Raw genomic sequence first — 26,018 nt, forward strand, 5'->3', positions numbered from 1 at the left:
CTCAGCACTACACGGTGTACATCTGAGCGTCTTAGACGTTGGAGGCGCCCATTAGCTGGAGCCGCCCAGCTTGGCTCTTTTCATACAACAGCAGAAGCTCATTCCCACCAAGGCTGATGTTTGCCTATAGATAACGTAACTTCTCATGCCTGTCATTTGAAATACTTGAGATATCACTCCATCCTCCTCAACCCTTAGAACCTGTGTCTAGTCTGTTCTTAGCCTTGGCTTGATCTAATCAGGGGGTTACAGATGGAAGAGCCCAGGCAGTGTAAGCCTGGCTTTTCCCGAGACGAAGATTAGTGGGCTGTAATTTGCAGCCTCCCTCTCTGCATCCAGACTTGCATCGCTTAATCCCTCACGTTCCTTTCTCTGTGCCTGCATTGCCTGCGGAATTTCCAAGAAGAGTATAGGTTTTATTGCCCGCAGAGCCCTCCCCTTTTCTCCCCCTTTCCAGCTCACGTTACTAGTTCTTGCCAGGAAGTGAAGTTCCAATCTTGGACAAAGGAGTTTCCAAGCAAGATTGCACCTGGGCTGTAGACATGTCTTCAAGGGGGCGCTTTGGCCTTCTCTTGGTGTGGTACAAGGTCAGAGACAGAGAGCCCTTGTGCCCTTTCTGGGAAAACGGGAGGTGAGAACACAGGAACCATGCAAAAGGCTCCTCCCTGCTCCCTTTTCCCTTTCCTCCAGGCTCTTGCTTTGGGAACCATTTCTTGGGCTCTGACTGTCCTGCTTCCAGAATTCAACAAGCAAGCAGAGGGCAGCTCACTCTTTTCTTTCATGAAGTCATGCGGCTGAATGATGTGTTCCTTCTTCTACCAGGTGACCACAGCTTTACTAAGTAGTTCAGAACCACTAGAGATCCTAGTCGATTATTTGGAAAGGAGCACCTGCCACCTTCTGCCATGTCTTCATCAGTCCCCAGAGCACCATCGCGCTTGCGTCTGTTCTACACGCTTTACTGTTAACAGGAACTAAGCCCGAAGGAAATTAATACGGTCTCTTATTTATTATCTTAGGACTCTCTTGGTTGTCAGTAACAGAAAGCCCCGAAAGTAGCTTCAGCTAAGATGGGAGGGGGGAGGTGTATCCCAAGCACCCAGGGCACTACTTCGAACCCAGGATCGGGAAGTGTAGCCTTGGATCCTGGGGATAAGGAGCAGAGAGTGGTCAGGATTGGAAGTTGCTCTTGGCATGCCTCCTACTTTCTCCATCTGGTGCTTTCTCCACTGCACACTGGTCTGTTCTAGCATCAGGGAGACCGGGGCTGGCAAAAATCACTGTGTCCAGTACCTGATTTATGGGGAAGAGAGACTCTTGTCTCAGCCTAGTATTTGCTGGAACAACTCTTCCTGAGACACATGTCCCACCTTGTCAACTCATCAGTCTAGAAAGGGGGGTGGGGAGTGGCTCTCCTTCACAAGCAGGGATGCAGGGGCCCATCCTTGTGGGTGGGTGGGGGGGCGGTTTTCAAAAAGGAAGGGTATAGATTGAGAAGCTACCCCAACCTCAATTTGGTTATAATTTATATCCCACGTTCTTGTAGAAGAATTCTCTTTTTATAAGAGGGCACAATGAAACCAAAACACATTTACAAAGGAGATAACACAAAAACAAGGAGGGCTGAAGTTAGGGAGAGGGACGATGCATCAGGAAGCCCCAGTGGGAAGAAACTTACTTTAACGTGGGATTTCAAAATTAGTAGGTATTTAAAATCTGGGTCTGTGCATACCCCAAATTCCTGAGTCAGATTGCTAAGATAAATAGAAAAGATCTTAAATTAAACATGATCTCAGTATTCTGATTAGAGTTTATTAGTTTCTTTTAAACGCACAGGCATGCCTGTATACACTGTTCTGGGAGGGATGCCCCAACCGATATCAGGGGAAGAGATGATTAATCGGAGGGCAGTGCTTCCGCCCCCTTGACTGGCCCAGGTGCTCTGGGTCACACAGCCCAAGTCACTTCTGCAGTCTGAGCCCAGATTGTGTCACCCCTTCACGATCCCCTCAGGTGGGTGAATGTCAGCAAGGGTCCAAGTGGCAGGGGGTACAGAAGTGCAGAAGAGGGAGGCTTCGGATCACTGTGAACGAGGAGGTTTTCTCCTACTTAGAGGAGGCAGGCAGAGAACCGCGTGAGAAAGGGGAGGGCGCTAATACGCACAGAGTCCTGATTCATCGGGGGCGTCACAGGCTCCTGGCTTGCCACCCAGTCCCACACGATCACATGGACCCCGGCGGTCATTTGGTGCGTTTCCTTAGGTGGCCTTGTTGTCTCTAGGGGGCTCTAGGAAGTCAGGAACCCTTCCAGTGCTGCTTTACCTCCCAGAAGAGATCCCAGTCATCACTGGGGCTTCAGAGCCCCACCCCATCTGACTCCTGTTGCGTCTGCCATGGGGCCCTGCCGGGCTGCTTCTTTGCAACATCCCCCACCCCCCGCCCCGTATCTACCAGGCCACTGTCCATCTTCGTGTTTTTTCCTTATGCCTAGCTTGCTTCATGGAGGTTTGCCTTGGCTGCTGCATTTTAATATTGCAGCCGCTCCAACCACCTTGAGGCACATTCAGTCCCTTTGTGCTGCTCTCCCTTCCCCACCGTGGGTCTTACCTTTTCAAATTCTGTATAATCTACTCATTTCTGTTTGTAATCGCCTTTCCCTCCCAGTCCAGCCCAGCTAGAAGGTCAGCCCCATAAGAGCAGGCACTTTGGTCTGTTTTATTTCCTGATTTATCCCAAATCCCCCGAGCGCTGCCTGGCTCATAGGAGAGGCTCAGATACGTGTTAATGAACGAGGAGCCTTTCCCGAGATCACACAGGCTCCGAGCCCTGGCAGCGGGGCTCCGTGGGCAGTGTGTGTTCAGGTGTTCAGACTACATGGAGACTGTGGGAGCCGAGTGACGTGGGAGAGGGTGACCCCGCCTCAGATGGGGAATGTCCTGTTTACAGGTTTGAGCTTTATCGGTCATGCCATCTTGTCATGAGGATTCCGGACAGTTTGAGTGCACCAGCTGGGACACAGGGACCCAGTGGCAAAATGGGGATTGACTTTCTGGGTATTGAATTTTCTGCCAGCACAGGCTGACTCCTCTGACAAAGCAGGAATTATGCCCAGAGGCTTTTTATTCCTAATATCAGCCCTTGCCCTAGAAAGACACCATGTCTTTCTAGGGCATAAATATTTGGCACACTTGTGTGGACTATTCGTAACCCCCACCCACCCCCCACCCCGCCTGACCCCCCACCTCATCCCTCTGAGAACTGAAGTGTTGGTCACAAAAGTGTCAGCAAATATCTAGTGAAAAAAAATACCTGTGTTGTAGTTTAAGGAAAATACTTTTTTTTTTTTTTTCTCTAAAGATACTCTTTCCTTTCTTCTGTGCCAAATGTTTTCAATGAATCTCTCCTGTTTATTCAGGCAGAGCATAGAGGTTTTTTTTAAAACAAACTTGATCAGAATGTCAAAGTAAGAAGAGTTCCTTCCATTGTTATTTTGGATAATATTTCTGAGGCTCTAATTTAGCTGAACAGATTGACCTGATCTTGATTTTCCTCTGTCATGTTTACCTTGCTGCATTGTTATTTTGAGTCTGTTCACGGGATGCTGGGCAGATGCCATTGACGTAATTGTTGTTTTTTTTAAGCAAAGAGGATTGAAAATGTCTATTTCAGAGTTGCCTGTGACCTTTAATGTACACCTGTACATAACTGCTTCCTTTTACGAATAAAAGTGGGGAGAGGTAGATGTGCGTATAGACTTTAAATAACTTATTTTTTAAAGTATACAAGCTGAAATATGCTCCTTTAAAAGAGAATTCAGATAGCAGGCAAAATACTGTAAAAGAAAGCTGTCCTCCAGAAATGCCACTAGATCTTAGGCTAGTTAAGAAATTGGCACCTGAGATTTATTTCTGTCAGGACATAAGATGGATATTGAAGGGCTGCTGTCTCCGTGTGGAAGACACCAGTAATAGGAATTAACCCTAACACCTCCCTCTCTCTCCTTCACCCTTGCCCCCCCTTCACCATATCAAGCCATTACTGGAAATGTCAGTTTTACTTCCAAATAGGCTCAATTCCATCTTTTTCTTCACATTTCCATCCTGGATACAGTCAGGTATTGTCTGGGTGATTAAAGCTGCCTCTCTCCAGTCCCTGTGTGTTCATTTTGGACTCTCTCTCATCTTTTCTGCAGCCCAAATCTGATAAAGGCCTGTGTCCTTGCCTGATCACAGTCCACTACACACAGATGGCATTTAGAAGGCTTCCTGTCACTCTTAGCATAATGACTGAACTCCTTAATGTGCCTTATGGGGCCCTGCGTGACATGGTCCGCCGTACTCATGTCACTAATGACAGACCTCCCACTTTCCCCCCATTCTTCACACACCAGTCACACCAATCACCTTTTAGACCTTTTTACTTGCTATGTTCCTCTCACCACGGGGCCTTTGCACATTCTCTTCTGACTTTCTGAAATACTCTTCATGTATTCATGCCAAGTCACATTCTCATCTTTTCAGACCCCAATTCCTACCTCCCTGACATAGGGAAACCCTCCTGGACTGCGCTCTGGGTCAGGTCTTCCTCTTTTGTCTGTATTGACCTTAGTTTCTTCTCTGTAATAGCTCCATCCAGAGCAGTTTTGTCTTTTATGCTTTATTTGCTTAAAATCTCTCTCTCACTGGACTGTATGCTCACTGGAGACAAGGATTGTACCTGTATTTATCACATGAGAAAAGTAGTACCTAGCACGAAGTAAGAAGTCAAAATATGCACAGTGGTATGTGGATGGATGAATGGCTTCTTAAGTCATCAATTGTACTAGTTCGAATGGACACTGTTCTACTTCCAAGGTGTTGGAGGATCCGCTTGGACTGAAGCAACAGATAGAGAAAGAGATCTAATGTTCACAGTCCCCAAAATAGGGCAGATGTATCCCTCTTGGCAGAGATGCCCAGTTGCCCTGCTCACATCCTGGGGCCATTTTCCTCTCTAGCTTTTCCTGAGTGTCCGCTCTGCTGGCTTTTGTTCTGTTGCACCGAGCAGGCTTCCGGCAGCGTGCCCCTCTGTGTCCGCTTAGGGCTATTCTCCATTCCAGTCCATTCTCCATTCCAGTTAGGAATACAGCCCTTTGCCTTGAGTGCCTGGAAACTAAAGGGGTGATTTTGAGGCTTAAGACAAGAGTCTTAGGAAAGTACTAAAACAGTTTCGAGCTTGACTGAGGACTCCGATCTCCTGAGCAACACAACTTCAAGTTTCTGAGATAAAGTTTCCTTACCTATAAAATGGGGATAATAATTAACTTTAGTAATATATTCTATTTTATTTGAAATAGCCAAAGTTTGCAGTTTCAACATATGATCAGTATTAAAATAACTACTGAGGATTTTCCATTCTTTTAGTTTAAATTAAGTCTTTAAAATCCAATGTAGGACACCTGCGTGGCTCAGATGGTTAAGCGTCAGCCTTCGGCTCAGGTCATGATTCCAGGGTCCTGGGATCAAGTCCCGCATCAGGCTCCCTGCTCAGCGGGGAGCCTGCTTCTCCCTCTGCCTCTCTCTCTCTCTCTGTCTCTCATGAATAAATAAATAAAATCTTTTAAAAATATAAAATAAAATCCAGTGTGTGTCTTACACTTATTAGCACATTTCAGTGTGCACTGGCCATGCTTGGAATGCTCAGTAGCTAGCAGCTCCTGTATTAGGCAGGAATTAGTGAATTTGTATAAAACACAGTGCCTAGTTCCTACTTAGCACTGAACAGATATTGGCAAAATTATTGTTACTCATTTAAAACATCAAAAATTGGGTGGTCAGATATTAGTATTGCATGTTTGCATATACTGCCACATGGGGAGAGGCCTCAGATCTGTGGTTTTTTACATACACACACACACACACACACACACACACCCCTTTTCAAAGGAATGAAGAGTTGACTTTAAGGGACGCCTGGGTGGCTCAGTTGGTTAAGCAGCTGCCTTCGGCTCAGGTCATGATCCCAGCGTTCTGGGATCGAGTCCCACATCGGGCTCCTTGCTCAGCGGGGAGCCTGCTTCTCCCTCTGCCTCTGCCTGCCATTCTGTCTGCCTGTGCTCGCTCTCTCCCTCTCTCTCTCTGATAAATAAATAAAATCTTTAAAAAAAAAAAAAAAAAAAGAGTTGACTTTAAGTGTTCTTCCCCGTTGCCTGGAAGTTGGCCTCAAGGTATCAGAATGAGGTCAGTTTGGTGGTTTACGGTCAACTTTTCTTCTAGAGGTGGGAAAGGGAAAACTCAGTGAGCCTCCAGTGCTGCGTGCCTGTCTCTGTTTTTTGGCTCTTTTCTGTTTAATTACTTGAAGCTGGAACAACTCAATTTTAAAACAAAACATATGGGCTGAGAGTAATTGGGAGGACATTTGCTAGTGATGTAGCAGCAAAGGTATGCAGTTGAGGCCCCAGCCCCGGGCTGCTTGGGCCGCTTGCTTAGGTATCGAGTGCTTTCCTTCACTTCACTGTGTTTCGTCTTCAAATTCTTAAACCGTGTTTGGAGAGTCACAGTTAAAGCAGGAAGTCTTAGAGCACGATTGTAGAGGAAATCGTTCGAATCAGAATTCTTGAAATTCTGATTCTTTCTCCCTCTCCTCTTGGTGGAAAATCACTGGTTTCCAGTCTGTTTATATGATTTGTGAAGGAAAAGGGGTTTTCCAAGTGCCCAGAAGAGAGGAGAGCTTCATACAAAGAGGACAAAGTTGGCTCACCATTGAATTTCTCTGTTCTTCTGGGTTACTCTGTGTCTGACCTGCACAGGGGATTTCTGTTCTACAGCCAGTCCTTGTGTGAAGGCAAGGTTCTCATTGTCTTACCTCTTCAAGTCCACTTTGCCTTCTGGGGGGAGGAATATATTATGTCCTCATCCTATCATGTATAATTCTAATCTAAATGCCTCTACTTTCTACCCCATGGGGGCAAATGGGAAATTTTTGGGACTGGTAAGAATGCGTAGTTTGATGTCCGTCTCCTCTTGGTTCCCATCTCTGCTGCATCATTCAGTAGTGGTTGAAACCCTGTATGCTTCATTCTTCCCTTTCTTAAAATGGGGTTAAGGACAGTGTCTGTTCCACAATAAAATTGTGGTAAAGCTTAAAAGAGTGCAGACAAAGCACTAATGGGCACAGTGCCTGTCCAGTAATAAGAAATAAATGTTAGTGATTAGACAGGAGCCTTCTGTGGGAACCTGTCCCCACGGGAGGAACTGAGCTGACTGAGGTTGACGGTGTTGGAGGACTGCATCAGGGAAGGTGGTTGACTGGTGTCTGTGAAGAGCTTCTGTTTAGAGAAGGCGAGGCTTTTCACTGGGATGAGTTTCACATCAGTAGGTGTGAAGTCAAGCACTCTGTGATTTCGAGGTCTGATGGGTTGCTATGTCTGCCCTTCTGGCTTGTTACCATATTGAGCCTAGGACCTCTACATATGAAAGTAACACGCTGAATTGCTCTGCTTTTGTACTAGAGTCCCAAGTATCTTGGAGTCATTTGGGGGACTGGTGTATTTGTTGTTTTCCATCAGAAACATAAAGGGACACTTTGACCGGGGCTGTAGAGGGGCCAGCCATAGTTTTCTGTCGGGACATTCACAACGACTCTTTCTAAACCCTTTCCAAACCTCTCAGAGCAAGAGCAGGAAGAAAGGGGTCTTCTGTTTTTGTCAAATCAAGGGTGTGCTGTAGCTTCTGCATCTAGGGGTTCCCAAGGTGTTGGATGTCGTTCATTACAGAGTCTGATAATTGGCAGGAGATTTGGGAAATTGTGCCTCTAAAAACACAACCAGATTTTCAGGGCAGTCAGCCTTCTTCTTTTTGTTTTGTTTTGTTTTGTTTTGTTTTGTTTTGTTTTGTTTTCCCCAGTCCCTCCTTTCCCCTCTGCTCTTGGTGTTTCCCCCACCAGCCTCCCTCGGATTGATGAGCTGATGCCCACGTGTCAGCTCCCCCTGCTGCGAATGAAGACCTCGCCAGGTGGACAGCTCTCAGATTTCCCCAGAATGGCAAAGAAGAACCATTCGCACGCCCGTTTTCTCTGTGCGGCCCTCTCAGTGCACAGCTTCCCTGACATTTAACTTAATCAAGATGTTAGTAAAATAAACAGGGTGCGCTGCTGCCGTCAGATTGAAACTGCTCGTTAACCTGCGCCTCTCCTTTCACTTCAGTGTTTGGGAAGGAAATTCCGAGTTGCTCTTGGTAATGAGGATGAGGAATAAGATGTGTCTTTGCTCATGGCCAATTACACCCGGTCCTGACCACTGGGCTCTCAGGGGGTGGACAGCCCTGTGCAATGTGTCATCAAAGATGGGACACCCTGATTACAAGACCTGCTATTATTTTAGGTAAAGTCAAGGGGAAAAGACTGAGATACCATTGATTGTAAGACCTGTCCTGATTTCAGACATGTTAAAACGTGTACAGAAATGTGTATCCCTGAGCAGATAGAATACAGTGACAACTAAGTACAGTAGGGAGTCCCCCCCCCCCCGCCAGCTGGGTACTGCTTGCTTGCTCCCCCGCCCCCAAGCACAGCTCAGGGGCAGCACTGTGGGGTTGTGGTTGGGGAGAGGAGACAGCTCTGTGCTGGGTGCCCCTTTATCTCACTGCAGTGTTCGTGTGCTCCCGGGTATACACGAAGTTACGGCATGGAGGTGAGACCAGGCGGAGCTGTAGAAGCCCTTCTCAAGGATGATAGAAGTCTAAATTTAAGTTTCTGAAAAATGGAAGAATGCAGGACTTTTCTTTGGGTCACGTTGGACTTTGTAAGATTCATGTTACCTTTGGAAGAAGTTGTGTAAAGAGTGTGGTGCTCTGCCTGCCTTCTTCCTGGCCCGTTCCCAGCGGCATGATGGTGTAGAGAGGATCACCGGCTTTTTTCTGTTCGTGTCCCTCATACTCCATTTCTAGTGAACTCCGGGCTTGGATTTATAGGGGCAGAACTGTGCCCTCTCCTACACTGAAAGGCAGTCTTAGACATTATTAATAACTTCGGTTTTACTCAAGGTTCTACCTAATTATTATCCTTCATAATATCAGTGACTTCGAAGCACCTGCGTATTCCAACCCTTCTTTTTAAATAACTTAAATTTTTTGTTTTTCTAGCTTTATTGAGATAGAATTGACAGATAAGATTGTAAGATATTTAAAGAGTACATCGTGGTGATTAGATATGTATATAAGTTGTGAAGGGGTTCCCCACCCTTGAGGTAACACATCCATGACCTTACGGTTACCTTTCGGTGTGTGACATCATTTCCGTTCCTTTAGAGGAAGTTAGTTTTACAAGACAGGGTTACCAACTGTAGTCATGGTGTTTACATTACATCCTCCGACCTTACTCATCTTACAACTTGTATCCTTTTGCTAACCTTTCAGTATTTACCCCCGCCCCTGGCAACCACGTTTTTACTCTGTTTCTGTGAGTTCGATTTATTTATTTGGATTCCGCATGTAAATGATACCATGTGGTATGTATCTCCTCTGTCTGGCTTATTTTACTTTGCATAAGGCCCTCCGGGTTCATCCGTGTTGTTGCAAATGACAGGATTTCCTTCTTTTCTAAGGTTGATTCCTATACCACCTTTTCTTTACTCAGTTCTTCTTCATGCTTAATTTTAATCAAGGTGATTATGGTATTTATTTTTCTGTCAAAGGCTGTCACTCACATTTTAGATAAGAGTATTTCTCAGCCTGGTAAACTGACAAAAGAGTTGGTTGAGAACTTTATTTGTATTTGTATTAGTAAAAACATAGCATTTATCCTTACACTTAACACCTTTTTTTTTTCTTTCTTTCAGTTTTTGGGAATAGCATTTCTTGGAATTGGACTGTGGGCGTGGAATGAAAAAGTAAGTTGATGCATCCATTTTGGTTGCTAGAGGTTGCACATTACACTACACTTTGTTTCCTTTTCCTCTGACATCTGCAGACTATAAAGAAACATGGTTCTTTCATGAAAGAAAGTGTTCTTGGAAGATAATGTCATAGTTCTAAGGCTCCTTAGGAATAAAGACTAAATCAGTCATTATATCAAAATAATTACAAAAATAACAATACATGTGCATAACAGAGATCGTGTGTTGAAATTGTGTCAGTTAGCTGGAAGTAACCTATTATTATGGAACATTTCCTCACTCTGGCACAAGAATTTCAGTAATGCTTATAAATATCACCAAACCACCTGCAGCCTTCTCTCTCTTTCTCTCTCTCTTTTAACCCTTTAAAAGATTACTCAGGCCATAAAGATTATTTTTCTTTTCTGTTCGAGCATTATATAATGAGCTATTAGCATGTCGTATGAAAGAAGGTAGATATAATTCCTGTTTGAAAATCAGATAAACTTCACGTTAATACTAAAGAATGTGACTTTTTGTTTACTGATTGAAAGTATTCAGGAATGTTCAGAATTTATGAGCAAATCCAACATACAGTATTTATGATTATAATATTTATGTCTTTATGAGCAAATACAGTATTTCCTAGGAATTATTTCCTCAATATTTCCTAGGAAATAGTCTGGAAATACGGAGGAGCATATTCTAGGCTATGGTGAAGACAATGTTCTGGACAGTTGATGCTCCACACAACACGCTCATGACCTCCCCCCCTTCCCCCGCCCCGCTGTGTCCACTTCTCTGCCTTACTTCCCCTCTGTACCTTTTAATTGTTTTTTGACAAGTTCTACTGAGACCGGGCTCTGGACTTCAAAAATTAACATGAACTCCTTTTTTCTTCCTTCTTTGGGGGTGGAATCCTTGACAGCATTTTATCTCCCACCTTGAAGGAATGAGGAAGCAGGTGGATGGGTGAAAACTCACAGACACAGAGCTTAGCTTCAGTTTTCCAGAAGACCTGTCTATTATCCCTTAGGTATTTCTTCCTTTGACCTTGACCGTGGCCTGAAGCCAAGAGTTTCTGTGAGATGTTCTGTGTACCAGGAGAGCAAAAGTAAGAATGTTTAACAAACAAAAACCCCCTCAGATACGAGTAGGAATTTCTATAAGAAAAAAATGTTCAGATTGCATCAGATAAAACTCAGAGTAAATCCCAAGTTTTGAAAGTGAACCACCCTCTGTTTATTTACAAAATACCTACATACAGAACGTAAAGTGTTTTACAAAGAACCAACCACTTGTCCGCAACATTCTGAAGCAGGGCAGTGATGAAGGGAGATAAGTTTCCCAAACAGACATAATTTGATCTCTAGAAACTTTTATGTTGAAGACTCCTCATCTTTTGGAAAAGTGAATCAGTTCCCTTTTTGGCTCATAGATTTGTATTGGTGGAATCTCAGAAATGTTACTTTTAGAAGCCTTCTGATTGGTTAATGATGGATAACGCAGCTTTTTATAATCCTCCTTTAATAAGAGTCCATTTCTATCTGATTTGAAAAGATGTTGGAAGGCATTAAATGAACTAATTGTCTATTGTAGCAATAAACAGACCATTGGTAATTTTGAAGGTTTTTTTTTTTCTCTTTGTGAAATATAATTACCTTCTTGTTTCATCAGTTGCCCCAAAGGTCTCTTCTGTGATAAAATCACAAAATTCTAAAGCTGGAAGGGTCACCAAATATCAGAGCAAGGGGTGACTGTGGTCCCTGTGTTGGGGGCGGAAACAGCAGACCCCTCTTTGTCAAGGCCACTGCCAATAAATGGAAAGTTTCACTGGAGAGCTGAAGTTACTTGGCCAGTTACCCAGCTACTGTGGAGCAGAACTCTGAGCCGGGACCAACTGGAAGTAGCAGAGGGTAAAAGGACATGGAGGAACCTAATCTGGTGCACATTAGCCACATCTCCACACCCTCTAACCTCCCCATCCCCCCGCATGGGACACAGCAGTGAATCATGCAGAGTTCCTGCGCCTCTGGGGCCCTGACAGTAGGCAGTTCACTAGCTGAGGACTTCTTCCTGCAACCTTGGATGCTGCCACTTAGATACTGGCTGCTAGTCTAACTGCGATGGACTCACACTGGGGGACATCTTTAGGATGTCTGTCCGATGACTTCACTCCTCTACTCCAGTCAGCTGATTTTCACAGTTCCCTGTGAAGCATAAAGTTGATAACAGCCCCCTTTGGGCCCTTGCCCCAACACCTTTTTTTTTTTTTTTTTTTCTCCTGCCTCAGTGGTATCTGTGCCTCTGCCCTCACTGGCCCTGCTCTAACCACGGTCCCCTCAGGAGTCTCAAGGGACATTTGCCTCCCTTCTGCTCTGAGCGCTCTTTGCCTGGCTGTCACCAGGCTTTGCTCCTTCTCCTCTAAGTCTGGTTCAAATGACCTTCCCGTGGAACCTACATGACTACCCTCCTCTCCACTTTGGATCTGCTTCCTCACACACAGGTCCCTGTGACATGCTGCCTGTTTCCCATCATCATACCTTTCATGGCATGTCCTCAGCATCTTGAACCCCTCCAGACAGACTCTGGAGAAATGTATTTTCCAAGAAGTGAATTCAAGAAGAGGGGTGAACAGTAAATCAGGGTCCCAGAGAAGGGGCAGTGAGGTTGGTTGGCACACAGTGAAGAAACGCACTGGGCGGGGGGCGGGGGGGCGGGCGCAGCAGGCCAGCAGGAAGGAGAGACAGGGAAAGGCAGCAGGGAAAGGCTCTCTCCTTCCCCTTGGCCTTCACACCCCTATTTCTGGGGTACCTCAGGACACTGGGCAGAGAGTAGGCACTGAGTAGGCCCCTGCACTACTCCCATCCCTGCAGGACTGGCACCCATAATGTGGGGCCATGGAACCCGATCTGCAGCGATCCCCTTGGTGACTGACTGCAAAGGCAACTCTGTCGAAACCCTATGGGTTAACTACTTCTCAGCTGGAACCGGCCTCAGAGGGGGTGAAATTCTGAGGTGAACCGGAATTTGGTCAAGGGTAGTGGGCACCATGGTCCTCCTGGGCTGCTAACACCAGCCTGTGAATCAGTAAATCAGTAACCACCCTGTAGGGATGTGGTGACATTTACTTGAAGGAACACCTAGAGGTGGATTATCTCCAAACTGGGTCACAGCTGGAAGGATCAAATTTCCTTAGTGGACAAAGCTTTACACGTTTTGATGTGGAATACAGAAACATTCAAGACAAAAATTATTACCCCCCCATCATGTGCATACTTAATAGCAGACTGAGCCTTAAACCTAGGGCTAATATTATCATTGGCTTTTTTTTTTTTTTAAGGACTTTATTTATTTGACAGAGAGAGCAATGGGAGCATCAAGTACAGAAAGAGGGAGATGCAGACTCCCCACCGAGCAGGGAGCCCGATGCTGGGCTCCATCCCAGGACCCTGGGATCATGATGTGAGCCGAAGGCAGACGCTTAACCCATGGAGTGACCCAGGAGCCTCTATCTACTATTGACTTTTAGACATAACAATTAAACAACCCATTTCATCTAAATTCTGAATTGACTGTGCAGATGCAAAGGATGACTGGTTTATGTGTGGTTTTTCAGAGATCATAGGACCTGCTGTTCTAGAAGGAACATTAACGATTTGTAGCATGAATCACCTCTATAACAGGCTTGGCAGCATCCAGCCATAATAGCATTTATTGAGCACATAGCACAGGACAGGGCTTGTGCTGGACTCTGGGGATGTAATTCTTCAGGGAATTTACAGTGTAGGAAACACTACCCTTGTACATATGTATGTGTGTGTGTGTATATATATACACACATAAACTAGTACATCATAATAAATGCTAATTTGGGGGTATATGTAAGTTTAGCAATTTCTGTGGCAAAATACTCACCATTTTTTCTCTTTGGGTTCCTCTTAGTGTTTAAAAGACCTTCCTTCTACCAAAGTAGAATCCTGTCCTACTAGTTTTTATTTATGGATTTTAGATCAACCCTATCGGATCCTACAGAGCAAGTCCTTCTGCATGTTGGCCCTTAAGGTATTCGGGGTTGAGGCCTGGTTTCTTGAGTTTCCTGGCTAAACATCTGCTTCTCTTTAGGAATTGGGGGGTGGGGGAGTTGTCCCTTTATCTAGTGTGTCCCCCCTACCGTTGAGAGGGTGCTTTGGGGCCAGGGTGGGTATGGCTGGGTTATGTCCCTTCTCCTCTGGCCTATTGTCCATGTAGCTTAAGATCCCTTTGTTGATCACGGACACTCACAAATTGGTCTCAGATCCAGCTAAGTGTACCCTTTCCACCTTGCGTCTGGCTGCTTTTTCAGAATCAGACTTAAGGTTCCACGTACCCAGCTGTTACCCAGCACATTTCCCATTCTGCTGAGCTTGGTTTTAGCCGTACATTTGGATCAAGCTTCTCCCTCAATTCTTTCTTCTAACTCATGCCTTCCTTTAGCTCCTTGCCCCCCACCCCGCCCCCACCCATGCTGTCTGGGGATTTTCTGATTCAGTAGGTCTGGGGTGGACACTGGGATGCTTTATTTTCAAAAGCCTTCTGGATTGTTCTGATTGCAGTCTGTTTTAGTTATCACTGATAAAAGCCATTGGTATGTTGAGTAGGCTAAGAACGGAGCCCAGTGACATGTCCCTGGAAATTTCCTTGGAGACTGACACTCATTCACTTATATGTGCCCTTGGGTGTCATCAGTCAAGCAGTTTCTAATCCATCTATTTGTCATTATATCAGACTGTTTATCTGCTTCTTATTCTTGTAGACAGACTATATCCTTCACTTTTCCTCTAATTACCAGCCTAGGAACTTGATAAACCTGGTCCTTTCTTACTGAACCTGTCCTAGGTCCTGGAGCACATCACTTTTTCATCTGAGAACTCAGAAACCCTGTCAGTAAAGCAAGGACTAAGGTACAGTTTATCATCTCCCCTTCTAGAAATGCTTTCTTCACTTGGCTTCCGAGATAGCCCACATTCCCAGTTTCCCTGCCTCTCAGGCAGTGCCTTCTCATACTCCTTTGCCTGAGGCTTGGCTCTGAGACGTCTTCTCTGTCTTCACTCAGGCCCTAGGCAATCTCATCCCAGCTTGGGGCTTCAAACGCCATCTGTCACGGATGACTTCCCAATTCAGATCTTCGATTGAGACCTTACTATCTCCAGACTTGGGTAGCCGGTACCTTCCCTAGCATCTCCGCTTAAATGTCCAGTGGCTTCTGAAAATCCAAAACAGCACTCCTGATTCCCTCCTCAAAGCTGTTCTTCCCAAATGGTAGTAAATGACAACTCCCTTCTCGTACTTGCTCGGGTTTTCTTGACACTTTCCCTTCTTTCCTTCTCAGACCACGTTCAGTCCACTCTGCCTTGAGAAAAGGTGGGGAATCTCATTTCTTCTCATCACCTCCACTGTTACACCCTGATCGTAGCTGCTTCCACATCTTGCCTACATGCGTGCAGAAGCCTTCAGTTGTTTCCCCTGCCTCGACGCTTATTCCCCTGCTCCTAACCCAGGCACGTCTCCACAAAGCCGCCAGAGTGATCCTCTCAAAATATAAGATAGCGTGGCTAGTATCAAAGAAACAAGAAGTAACAAATATTGGTGAGGATGTGGAGAAAACGGAACCTTTGTGCCTTATTGGTGGGAATGTAGATTGGTGCGGCCACTGTGGAGACAGTGTGGAGCGTCCACAAAAAATTAAAAATGGAAATACTAGATGACGTAGCAATTCCACTGCTGGGTATTGATCTAAGAAAACAGAAAAGATACATGCAGCATGTTCATTGCAGCATTATTTACAGTATCAAGATTCTGGAAGCAACCCCAGTGCCCACTGACAGGTGAAAGGGTAAGGATTTGGTGTATGTGTTATATAATGGAACATTACTCAACTGTAAATAAGGATGAAATCTTAACCATTTGTGACATGGATGAACTAGAGAGTATTCTGCTAATTCAAGTAAGTCAGAGAGAGAGACGCCTGGTGGTTCAGTTGGTTAAGTATCTGCCTTTGGCTCAGGTCTTGATCCCAGAGTCTTGGGCTCAAGCCCTGCATCGGGCTCCCTGCTCAGCAGGGAGCTTGCTTCTTCCTTTCCCTCTCCAGCTCCCCTTGCTTGTGCGCTTTCTCTCTCTCTTTCTCTCTCTGTCAAATAAATAAATAAAATATTTTAAAAAGAAAAGAAAAGCCAGAGAGAGAAAGACAAATAGTGTATGATTTATATGTGGAATCTAAGAAAATAAAACAGATCCTAGATAGAACAAATCAGTGGTTAGAAGGGTAGGAGTGGGGGAATGAGTGAGATAGGAGACGGGCAGTAGAGACACCAACTTGCAGTTATAAGTCACAGGGATGAAAAGTACAGCCTGGGGAATATTGTCAATAATATTATAATCACTTTGTGTGATAACAGATGGTAACTAGACTTTTTTTGGTGATCATTTTATAATGTGTATAAATGATGAATCCCTGTGTTCTATACCTGAAACTAATACCAAATTTAATGTAATCTATACCTTAAAAAAAAAAAAAGTCTTATCGCTTCTCTGCTCCAAACCTTCCAGTGAGCTCAGTGACCTTACTGTCTCACTCCATCCCATAGATGTCATCCCGTTACTAACCTCACTTTCCATCTTGCCCTTTCCTGTTGCTGTAGCCCCCACGGACCACAGTGCTGTTTGTCCAAAATCTCAACTCCCCCCACCGCTGTCCCCCGCCTGGGCCCTTTGTCCTTGCTCCTCCCCTACCGGGGATGCTGTCCCCCAGAGATCCACTTTGGCATTTTTCTTCACTTTCTGATCTCTGATCAAATGTCACCTCCTTCCACAGATCTTCCTGGCCTATTTCAAGTCACTGCTGTCACCCCATGCCCCTTCCCTCTTTCCCTGCTTCCCTGTGTTTTTCTCCTACGTGTTTTCATAGAATCGAGCACTTCCACACCAGCCAGGGCATTGCTCTCGCACGCCACTAAAAAAAGCAGCTCTGTGAGGGCAAAGACTTTTGTTTACTGCTCCCCTCCAGTACCTACAGCCTCAGCACAGAGTCGCTGTTCAAAAAACACTGCTTCTGAAACAGTGAATGACCAAACGAATGATGAAAGCATTCTCTTAAACTGGGGCGATTTTGTGGCCTGTGGCGTTCAGTTCGAGAGGCGTGAAGTTGCCTCAGATCTCCTGTTGGCGGGCAGTGGAGACAGATCTGCTTGCCTGAGAGTGAGCAGAGTTAGTTACATGTGGCTGTGATGTCTGATCGATAGCGGGACAGTGTTAAAACAGTAACACGGCCCCTAATTTGGGATGTTGGGGAAGAAAATACTCCTTTATTTCTGGCATAAAAATGGGAATCAATATGTGATTGTCCTGTTTGGTGGGAAAATGAGGGGGGAGGGCTTTCCTTCTTCATTTTTCCCAGCACGTGTGCTGGTTCCTTAGCATTTGAGTGAGGGTGAGAGGCACAGGGCCCCTTCGCCAGCAGTCGCAGGTTGGGGTGCTGCCTGCCGCGTCAGCGAGGGCCAGGAGGAGCCTCCACTTTTCCGAGTAGGAAGAGCGTCCGTCACTGGCCGGGACCCATGTTCCCTCCTGCCCTCCCAATCCAGCCCCTAGCTGTCTGTGCCAAGGATGCATCCAGCTGGCTTTAGGGGGCCTGAAAACACCTTGCAGGCAGGGGTCCTGCGCCCTTTTCCGCTCAGTTCTGTCTGCGTGTTGCCTGCACTGCTGGGGCTGAGAAGATGTCGGAGCCAATGAGGGAGACCATGCAGAGGAGCTCTATATGCCCTAAAGACGGCACAGGAAAAGGTGGCTCTTCCTGAAGGGTTTCGTTTTTACTTCTGTCTCTGTGGATCTTTAGGGTTAAACTTTAGGAGAATGATAACCTATTCTGTTGGAGGTGGGGAAACTGAGGCCCAGAAGGATTACACGGGAAGTCTGGCCCCTCCCCATAGGCTGGGCCCCAGCCCTCCCCTGCCTGCCTTTTTGCTCACCCTGCTCTAGCTCCCGTGGGGAGCGGGCTAGAGGGAAAGTCTGGCTGTTCTGAGCCCAAAGGGGAATGGGAATTAGAAGAGCTCTGGCCTGTACTGCTTTTCTCTGGGGCTTTCCTGGGGATGGATAAGGAAGATCTTTCTCCTGGAGGCTTTGCCCTGACCACTGCCTTGCTGTGAGTCTCATTTCAGAACCTTCCAGTTGCTTTTTGTCACCGTCATTGACAAGATTGTTTTCCAAGACTCACCTTGGAAAAACTGCCTCAATTTTCCCAGGAAGGAAAATCGAAGACCATGAGATCCAGTGCTTCAGGCCATTCATGGTGGTGGCTGTCGAGTTTCCATAGCCAGAGAGAGGCTGTAGGGGTAGGGGGTTCCCCCGATATCTGGAACAGAGCACTACATGTTTGGCTTGGAAACTACTCTTAAGGAGCCGCTTCTGAGATGCCGAAAATCCTTCTTTGAAGATAGCATCCCATTGGCAGAAATACAGTGAGTTAGTCCACATCTCTCTCTGTTACCCAAGTCACTCTCTTGAGTTTCCTGTTTTAGTCCAAAATCTGAAAACAGAGCAGCTCTTGCTCAGTACCTGCAAAGTTAGCACTAAAGTTAATCCGTTGTAACCAGTACTTTTTCTTTTGGTGTGTCTGCATAAACCTTTTTCAGAGGGGTTTCTCAGGAATGAAATTGAGGTGGGTCGAAAGTTCCATGACTTTGTTGTTCCCTCTCAGATATCATAGTCCTACTTTCATTCTGAGGCACAAGTTCAGGCCCGGATGAGTTGGATGGTGATCAGAACTCCAACCCTGATGATGTTGGGTTCCAATGTTCTCCCTCACCCAGCTCCATCTGCCTTGGGTCCCTGAAGAGGGAAGCAGGGTGAGGCCTTTGCCCCCTGCTTCCTCCTGTCACCCCTCCCCACTCACCAGATGTTCCTCTGCCCACTTCCTGCTGGAGCTGAAGTGCGGGTGGGGCTGGGCTCCTGGGACCAGGCAGAGGGTGGAGGGGATGATGTCTTGGTCTTTTTGAAGCTTCCCTGCCGGGTCCCTCTGTCTGGTGGTTCCCTTGAGTTTGGTGGCTGTGTCTGCTCCAAGTGGCTGCCTAGTTCCCCAGCTCAGACCCGGCCGTCTTCCTCAGCCTGCACTCGTCTGCACTCTGCCTTCTGAGGTTTCCTGTTCTTACCCCAGCTGCCTCTTCCTGGGCACACTCATGTAGGGGTGAGGCCCATGCCACCAAGAATAGCCCTCGCCTGCCCTGGAGCCCTCCTCTTTCCTTCTTGGGCAGGCTGACCTAAGTCACTGTTGTCTCAGAGCTCCCCCAGTAGGCCCCTTGAAAGTCCTCACCAGGTTTAAGGTGAAAAGCAAGCTGCCGGGGAGTGGTGGTGCACAGCACGGCAGCCACTTTCTCTAGAGAAAGGAAATTCTATTTTCTCCCCTACCTCACTTTCTTTCCGCTTGATTTTGCTGAGGTGTGCGGGGAGAGAGAAGTGCCTCTTGGCCTGTAGGGGGTGGCAGGTGGCAGCGGTGGGGAGAGGCCTTTGTCTCTCTTACTTACTTGGGTTTTCAGAGGGTGATTAGGGAAGTCCAGGGCCAAAAATATCATTTTAACATGTTACATACTTAAAATTTTAGACACAGATACACAATGTTCTTTTGAAAATGAGAACCTTCATACCCACTGCTGCTTGCTTTTTTCAGACAGGAGAGCATCATGGAGGTGGGGTAGGTCATCAGTAGACCACTCTGGGATCTGCTGGCCTGGGCTGGAAACTCTGCTATGTCACTTTCTCACCCTGGCGAGCTGGCAGCTGCCCATCTCTGAGTCTTTTTCCTGCCATGGACAGCTGTCCTGCCTGGTAGGCTTGTGGTGAGGGTGACTTAAGCTAGGTAGCCCAGTGCCAGCCATATCGTGTGCTCAGTAGCGTAGCCCTTTTCTAGCCCACCTGGATCACCCCAGAGCCGGCCAGCTGCTTCCATGACGTCCACCTGCTGCCCAGGTTGTGAGCTAAGTACACAAATGACCGGGCTTTCCACTGCTCAAAACGCCCTCATTCAAACCCAGTGCCAGCCCGTCTACCCATTAGCCTGCCCTCACCGCCCGTCAAGCTCACACATAGACCCTTCAGAACCAGAGCCTGTCACTTTGTCTCTGCACTTGCTGACCTCACCTTCTCCCCTTCCCCTCTGTGTTCCCACAGTACTCACCCTGCTGCTGCTTCTGCCCAGCACCCTGCTCACCTGTCTCCCGCCAGATGACCACCTGAGGGTGTCACTGTGCCTTCACTCTGAATACCCATGACACATACAGTTGCCCGTCAGCTCTTGGGTGATCCTGACTTTGCTTAGTAACTGAGTGACTTCTGTCTCGGGCCCTAGAGCACAGTGATCACCTACTACTAGGCTGTTTGCTTTTTCTTTTCGTTTTTCTTTTCTTTTCTTTTTTTTTGTTTTTCCGCTTTAGTTTGGGCAGGGAGCACACCGTGATCAGAGCCTCTATTACATATTTGGGTTTAAACATTATGCTTAGGACCATTCCTGGGTATGTATTCCATCATGAGGACACACATGTAAAGGCATCTGGCGAGTGGCCTGAGAACAGGCTGGATTTCTGAAAAGTGACACTTTTGCCTGTGGATTTGTTTCCTTATTCAGAGAGGCAGTCCTTCCCTCTGGGGTGGCGTTTGTGGCCCAGGAGCAGCACCAGTGGGTAGGACTTGGCACAGCTGGCCGCGGCACCAACTGCTTGATTGCAGAATTTCATGGAGACCTGGAGGATGGTGTCTCTCCTCTTCCTCTCCCCACACCAGGTCATGGCCATTTTTAAAAAAGATTTTCTTTATTTATTTTGAGAGAGAGCAAGAGAGCGAGTGGGGTGGGGGAGAGGCACAGGGAGAGAGACAGGATCTCCAGCAGACTCCATGCTGAGCGCAGAGCCCGGTCAGTCTCAGCCTCATGATGCTGAGAGCATGACCTGAGCTGAAATCAAGAATTGGACAGTCGGGCGCCTGGGTGGCTCAGTGGGTTAAGCTGCTGCCTTCGGCTCAGGTCATGATCTCGGGGTCCTGGGATCGAGTCCCACATCGGGCTCTCTGCTCGGCGCGGAGCCTGCTTCCCTCTCTCTCTCTGCCTGCCCCTCTGTCTACTTGTGATCTTTCTCTGTCAAATAAATAAATAAAATCTTAAAAAAAAAAAAAAAAAAAAGAATTGGATAGTCAACTGACCGAACCGTCCAGGTGCCCCGTGGTCATGGCCATTTTTAAGCTGTAAGAAGGGATTACTTCATCTCACCGATGATTTTTTTTTTTTTTTTAAACAGAAAAAAACTAGACGACCACATGCCTTTAAGGCAGCTGGCCTTCCTTTAACCTTGCGTCATTTCTCCAGGCCCTGAGTCCTGCTGTCCCCACAACTGTACACCCCCCTGGACTATGGGTCCCAGTGAGCTCCTGGTTCTTCACCTTTCAAGTCCTCCCTCTGGACTCTGCCACGATTCCTCAGGCAACTGGATGTCTTGGGGTTTGCAGAGTGGCCTTGCTTTGTAATGTTCTTTGGGGAATCTCTGATGAGTGTTGAGGAAGCAGGTCTGTTGTAGTGTGGTCTTCCTGTGGACAGGTCTTCCTGTTGAAAGCTGCATCTCCGACTCTCCAGAACCACCCCCACCCCCACTCCTGGAGCTCATTTTCTTTAGAATGTTCTGTCTTGTCATCTTCTCCCAAGTCAGGAACTCTTCCCTTCTTTTTACTCTAGGAAAGCTGCTGCCAGTTCCACCCCAGTAGGGTCTGGTTTATGGGGGATGGGTGAATCAGGACCCAGTCCCATAAATCTCAGAGGGGTCCATCTGGCCTGGCTCTGGGTGCACGTTCCATATGCCTGTCTCTTTGTTTCTCATCCAGCAGTTGGAAGGAATGTGTTTGTATATGCCAAAGCAGAAGAGCCCCAGACCTTAGGGGCGTATTAATGCTATTTTTGCATTTCTTTTCTGTGTGGGTTGAGAGAGAAGAAACTGAAGCTTGCCAGGTGGCACACAGAGGACTCTCTGAGCTGGTGGTGGAAAAAACCACAGACACTCCTGAGGTTTATTGGTTTGAAACCCTTCCGCAGCTTTGTTTGCCTTTTCATTTCTACACGTGCGTAAAAGCCTTTTCCAAGAAAAAACAGTTCTGCTCAGAGCATAGTCCTTTATTGCAGAAGCATGGGTGAGAAGCTGCTTCAGTTTCAGGGATAGGTGAATGAATGAGGTGCTGAGGAGGAGGAGGTTGGTGGGAAGGTGGGCCAGTTTTCCACATTCTTGCCAAGGTGTATAGTGTTCACCAAACCACAGAACGATGAGATTCCACAGGGAGGAGGACATTGTGAAGTATCTGGAAGGTCCCTCCAGAGCAGCACATCTTCGATGACCAGTGCACCAGTTGGCTCCTTGGCAGCAGAGGCCCGTTTTCCCTGTTCAGGGTGCCGCCATCTTGACAACATGGCTGCTGACTGCCCAGTGTGCTCACCACTGTTGACTCACTTCTCATTGCTCTTTTCTCCACGGCACCACTTCAGTGCACTCTTAGCTTCTACCCACTCATGGCGTCTTTCTACTCATGGCTTGTGCTTACTTACGGCTTCTCTCTTCTGCCTCTACTTGGAGTGTCTTTCGGTGATCTTGCATTCCCAAACAAAGACGATCTGGCTGGCAGGTCAGTTACTGCCACCTTCATTAGGTGTGATCGTCAGATACAGTCATGGCTTTCCTTAAAAGGGTCAGGCAGAACAAGTACCAGAGCAAGATGGATTCCCCTCTAGTGCGGTTGAGTTAGAGGCTCCTCCTGTGTGCTTCAGTGTACCTTTGTGTTTCTTTTGGTCTAATAGGGTAGTGACGGTAGTGAGGATGGGGATAAATTTTCACTGAATTCTTAACTTTGCGCCATGCACTTAGCATAGTGTTTGGATGTACTTGAATTATTTCCTTCATCCTTATGATGTGGGGTACCATTTTGCTGATGTGGAAATTGAGTCTTAGGCGGGTTTGATAACTTGCCCAGAATCACACGGGTAGTAGGTCATGGAACTGGGATTCAGGACGAGTTATCTGTATGATCACGTCCTGTGTCTTTGCCCCACAGCTAGCACTGTCCAGGCGACCCTCTTTCTGTGTTTCAGGATTCCAGGGGAAACTATAGGTGAACCCGGTGGGCTTGAGTACAGTGCAGGATGTATGCTCCCTGCCGCATTCAAGGGCAGCCTTGTCCAAGTGACTGGAATATCAGTCTCCCTTTTACTACAGTGGATGCACACTGATACCTTTTGTTTGTTGGCTCTCTAAGCTTCTGTCTGCTGTTGCTTCAGACACGTTCCATGAGCATGTCTGATTTCTTTTTAGACACACATGGGTCTCCTTGCTAAGTTCTGAGAGATACTGTCTAGTCCCTAGTAGATAACGGAAATGTCCTATTTCACTGGAGGATCATCTCTTAAAGGCTCTGGATTGATATGCCAAGAGCTAGCTGTCCAAAAGCCAATTTCTGGAATGGCTAATTTGCTGAATATATTTGTTGTTTTTTAACTTTTTAATTGGCTGGTCTTCATCTTGTCTTCGAAGCCACCCTTTATGGTGCAGTAAGTGTATGTTTGTGCATCTCCTGCAGCACTAGCCATAGACCCCGGGGAGCTGGCTGAGGGGCCTCAGACTGTAGATACAGGCGTATATAGAGTGTGACTGCAAAGAACGCTTACACAATAACAAGGACCATCTGTGTAGTGAATCTCCCCGCCCCCCACCATATTCTCAGGTCTGTAGTACTGGAATCTATTTTTTTGTAACCTGCGATCTCGGTCTCTGGCTCTCTTCCGCTGACTGTTCTCTGCTGCTGCTGTTCAGAAGACCATTTTCATGTCAGCCCAAACAAACGGATAAAGGAAGAAGTGCACGTGGCTGATTGCTCTGCTTCTCCTGCGTTTATCTTCATTCTAGTTAGGCGCTGCTTCGCAGGATGGTATTTTCTGACTTTATGCACGACGTCCAAGCCCCTTAACCCTTTCAGCTCCCTGGGCTCTGCCTGCAGGATCCTTAGAGGAGGAGCACAAGCCCGTACCCCCGGGATGCAGATACTGGGCTGCATGTCTGTGTGCTTCTCGCTTGAGCAGCAGTTCTGGGTACAGAGGAGAGTAGCCAATTGCCTTTTTGTACTTTTTTTTTTTTCCGACAAGTTTGAGTTTCTAAGAAGTTGATATTGAAGCCAAAGGGCTGAAGAATCACGTTTACATCAAGAATTGGAGCTTACATCATGTATTTTTTGTCAGTGATGGAGACAAAACACCTAAGAGTTCCATCCAGAACTCATTTCATTAACTGTGCTGAGTTGATAGCGAGTCAACAAAGAAGACTTTACCTGGGCTTAAGGGCTCGGTTGACTGGAAGTAGCAGCCAGCTGAGTAAAGGGGTAGTATTAAGTCCAACACTTAGCTCTGCCCCTTTCCTGCTCCCTGTTGGACCCCCAGAACTTTCTTCTCAGCATAAGGTGTGAACTTCCAGTGTTGGCTGAGTGTGTGTGTGCATATAGTTATGCACCTGTGTATATGCCCACGTGCAGCACTGAAAGCCTAGTTGATTGACAGCTGTTATCAGGTTGTGCAGGACTCCTCAGATGCAGACAGACCCAGACAGAACTGCCTTGTGCCATCAAGGGCATGTATTACAAGGATTTGGGAGTGATTTGCAGAACTCCTCATCAGGTCAGGGATTATCACGCCGACAGGATTTTCCCTCCCAGCCCTTATTCTTTGTTTCTTCCTGTGCCTGGCTTTCTAGTTCTCACTGTGGAGACTTGATCCACATGGTGAAAAACAAAATGTGGCTGCTGATTTGGGCCTTTTATAACTTCAGCCACAAGAGGGAGATGCTTATTCCAAACCTTGGTGTTCCAGGAAAGGGATTCACACTTCTCAGCAGTCATGAGGGAAGGGGGAGTCATGAGAGAATTTGGCTGCTCTGAGGGGCACAGGGAGTGCATTTGAGGGGGTGGGCAGGAAGCCTTACAAGATGGGGAAGTGCTCTTGCCCAAAGATGAGGGTGGTGCCCACAGGTTCCCAGAAGACTAGGTGTCTGCTGCTGTTGTTCTAGTGCATTCCTGAGGATTTACCGCGGATGGGAGCGTCTATTTTAAATCACTAGGCAGACTTAACTGTAATCTTAGAGTTTGTTTTTTTTTTCTTCCTGCTTCTTGTCAGCTACAAGAAGCCTTAATGATAATTATTCTTCAGCAGGCGTGTTCTAGCAGTTCTTACTGATTTGTCTCATTGAGCTTAACACAATTAAAAAGTCCATTGAGAAGACCCCATCTCTGAGACAGCAGAAGGCCGAGCTGTCAGCTCCCCATCATTTCTGTAATCTGGAATCTTGGCTGCCAGGATTGGGTTCAGCACGGCTGTAATCTCTCTGCGTAGTCTGAATCAGTAAGACTGCTTTTCAGGGGCTCTTGGGAAACATGGCGCAGGTGAAGGAGTGCTGTCTTTTGTTGTTCATCTCCATCTGGGTAAGTAATCCTAATCCCGAGGAAAAGGCAGAAACTTGAGGTTTGACCAGTTGAGTTAGTTTCCAATTGATAATGACCTCGGTATATTCTGCATCCATTACAAATTAAGTTCTTGGTCGTCTTTTTCAGGCTTTGCAGAATATTATTTCCCCAAAGCACTCAGTATCTGTCTCCAGTCCTGCCTTTTGCCAGAGTTTAGGATTAAAAGTAGAATCTGCAGGCCAGCTAGACCCCCAAATGATTGTTGTTTCCATGGTAACAGTAGGAAGCCCCTCAATTAAAGCTGCCCCTGTAGGCTGGACAGAGTAAAAGTATGAAAATAAGTTTGTCTGCAAAGCCAAATACTCATCCTCCAAATTAAACCCAGAGAGGACAGATGCTCCAGGAAACTACTGACAGTTGAGATCATGGTTTTGTTTTGGTTTTGTTTTTGTTGTTGTTTTAATGATTTTATTTATTTGTTGGAAAAAGAGAGAGTGAGAGAGCACAAGCAGGGGGAAGGCACAGGCAGAAGAAGAAGCAGGCTTCCTGCCAAGCAAGGAGCCCGATACAGGACTCGATCCCAGGACCTGGGATCCTGACCTAAGCCAAAGGCAAATGCTCAACCAACTGAGCCACCCAGGCATCCCAGAGATCATATATTTTGTAGCCTT

The 26,018-nt window shown here is 46.7% G+C and overlaps 1 protein-coding gene across 3 annotated transcripts in view; it reads left to right on the forward strand.

Annotated features, from left to right (window-relative positions):
- The window catches only part of TSPAN5 (tetraspanin 5), a 177,472-nt gene that overhangs the window by 135,142 nt on the left and 16,312 nt on the right, over positions 1-26,018 (forward strand). For all 3 annotated transcript variants that reach the window (XM_059172520.1, XM_059172523.1, XM_059172515.1), the window contains exon 2: positions 9,814-9,864. In XM_059172520.1, the coding sequence (XP_059028503.1) occupies positions 9,814-9,864 (51 nt within the window). The remainder of the gene's footprint in view (positions 1-9,813; positions 9,865-26,018) is intronic.

This window comes from Mustela lutreola, chromosome 1 (genome assembly GCF_030435805.1).
Source record: "Mustela lutreola isolate mMusLut2 chromosome 1, mMusLut2.pri, whole genome shotgun sequence".
Classification (NCBI taxonomy): Eukaryota; Metazoa; Chordata; class Mammalia; order Carnivora; family Mustelidae; genus Mustela; species Mustela lutreola.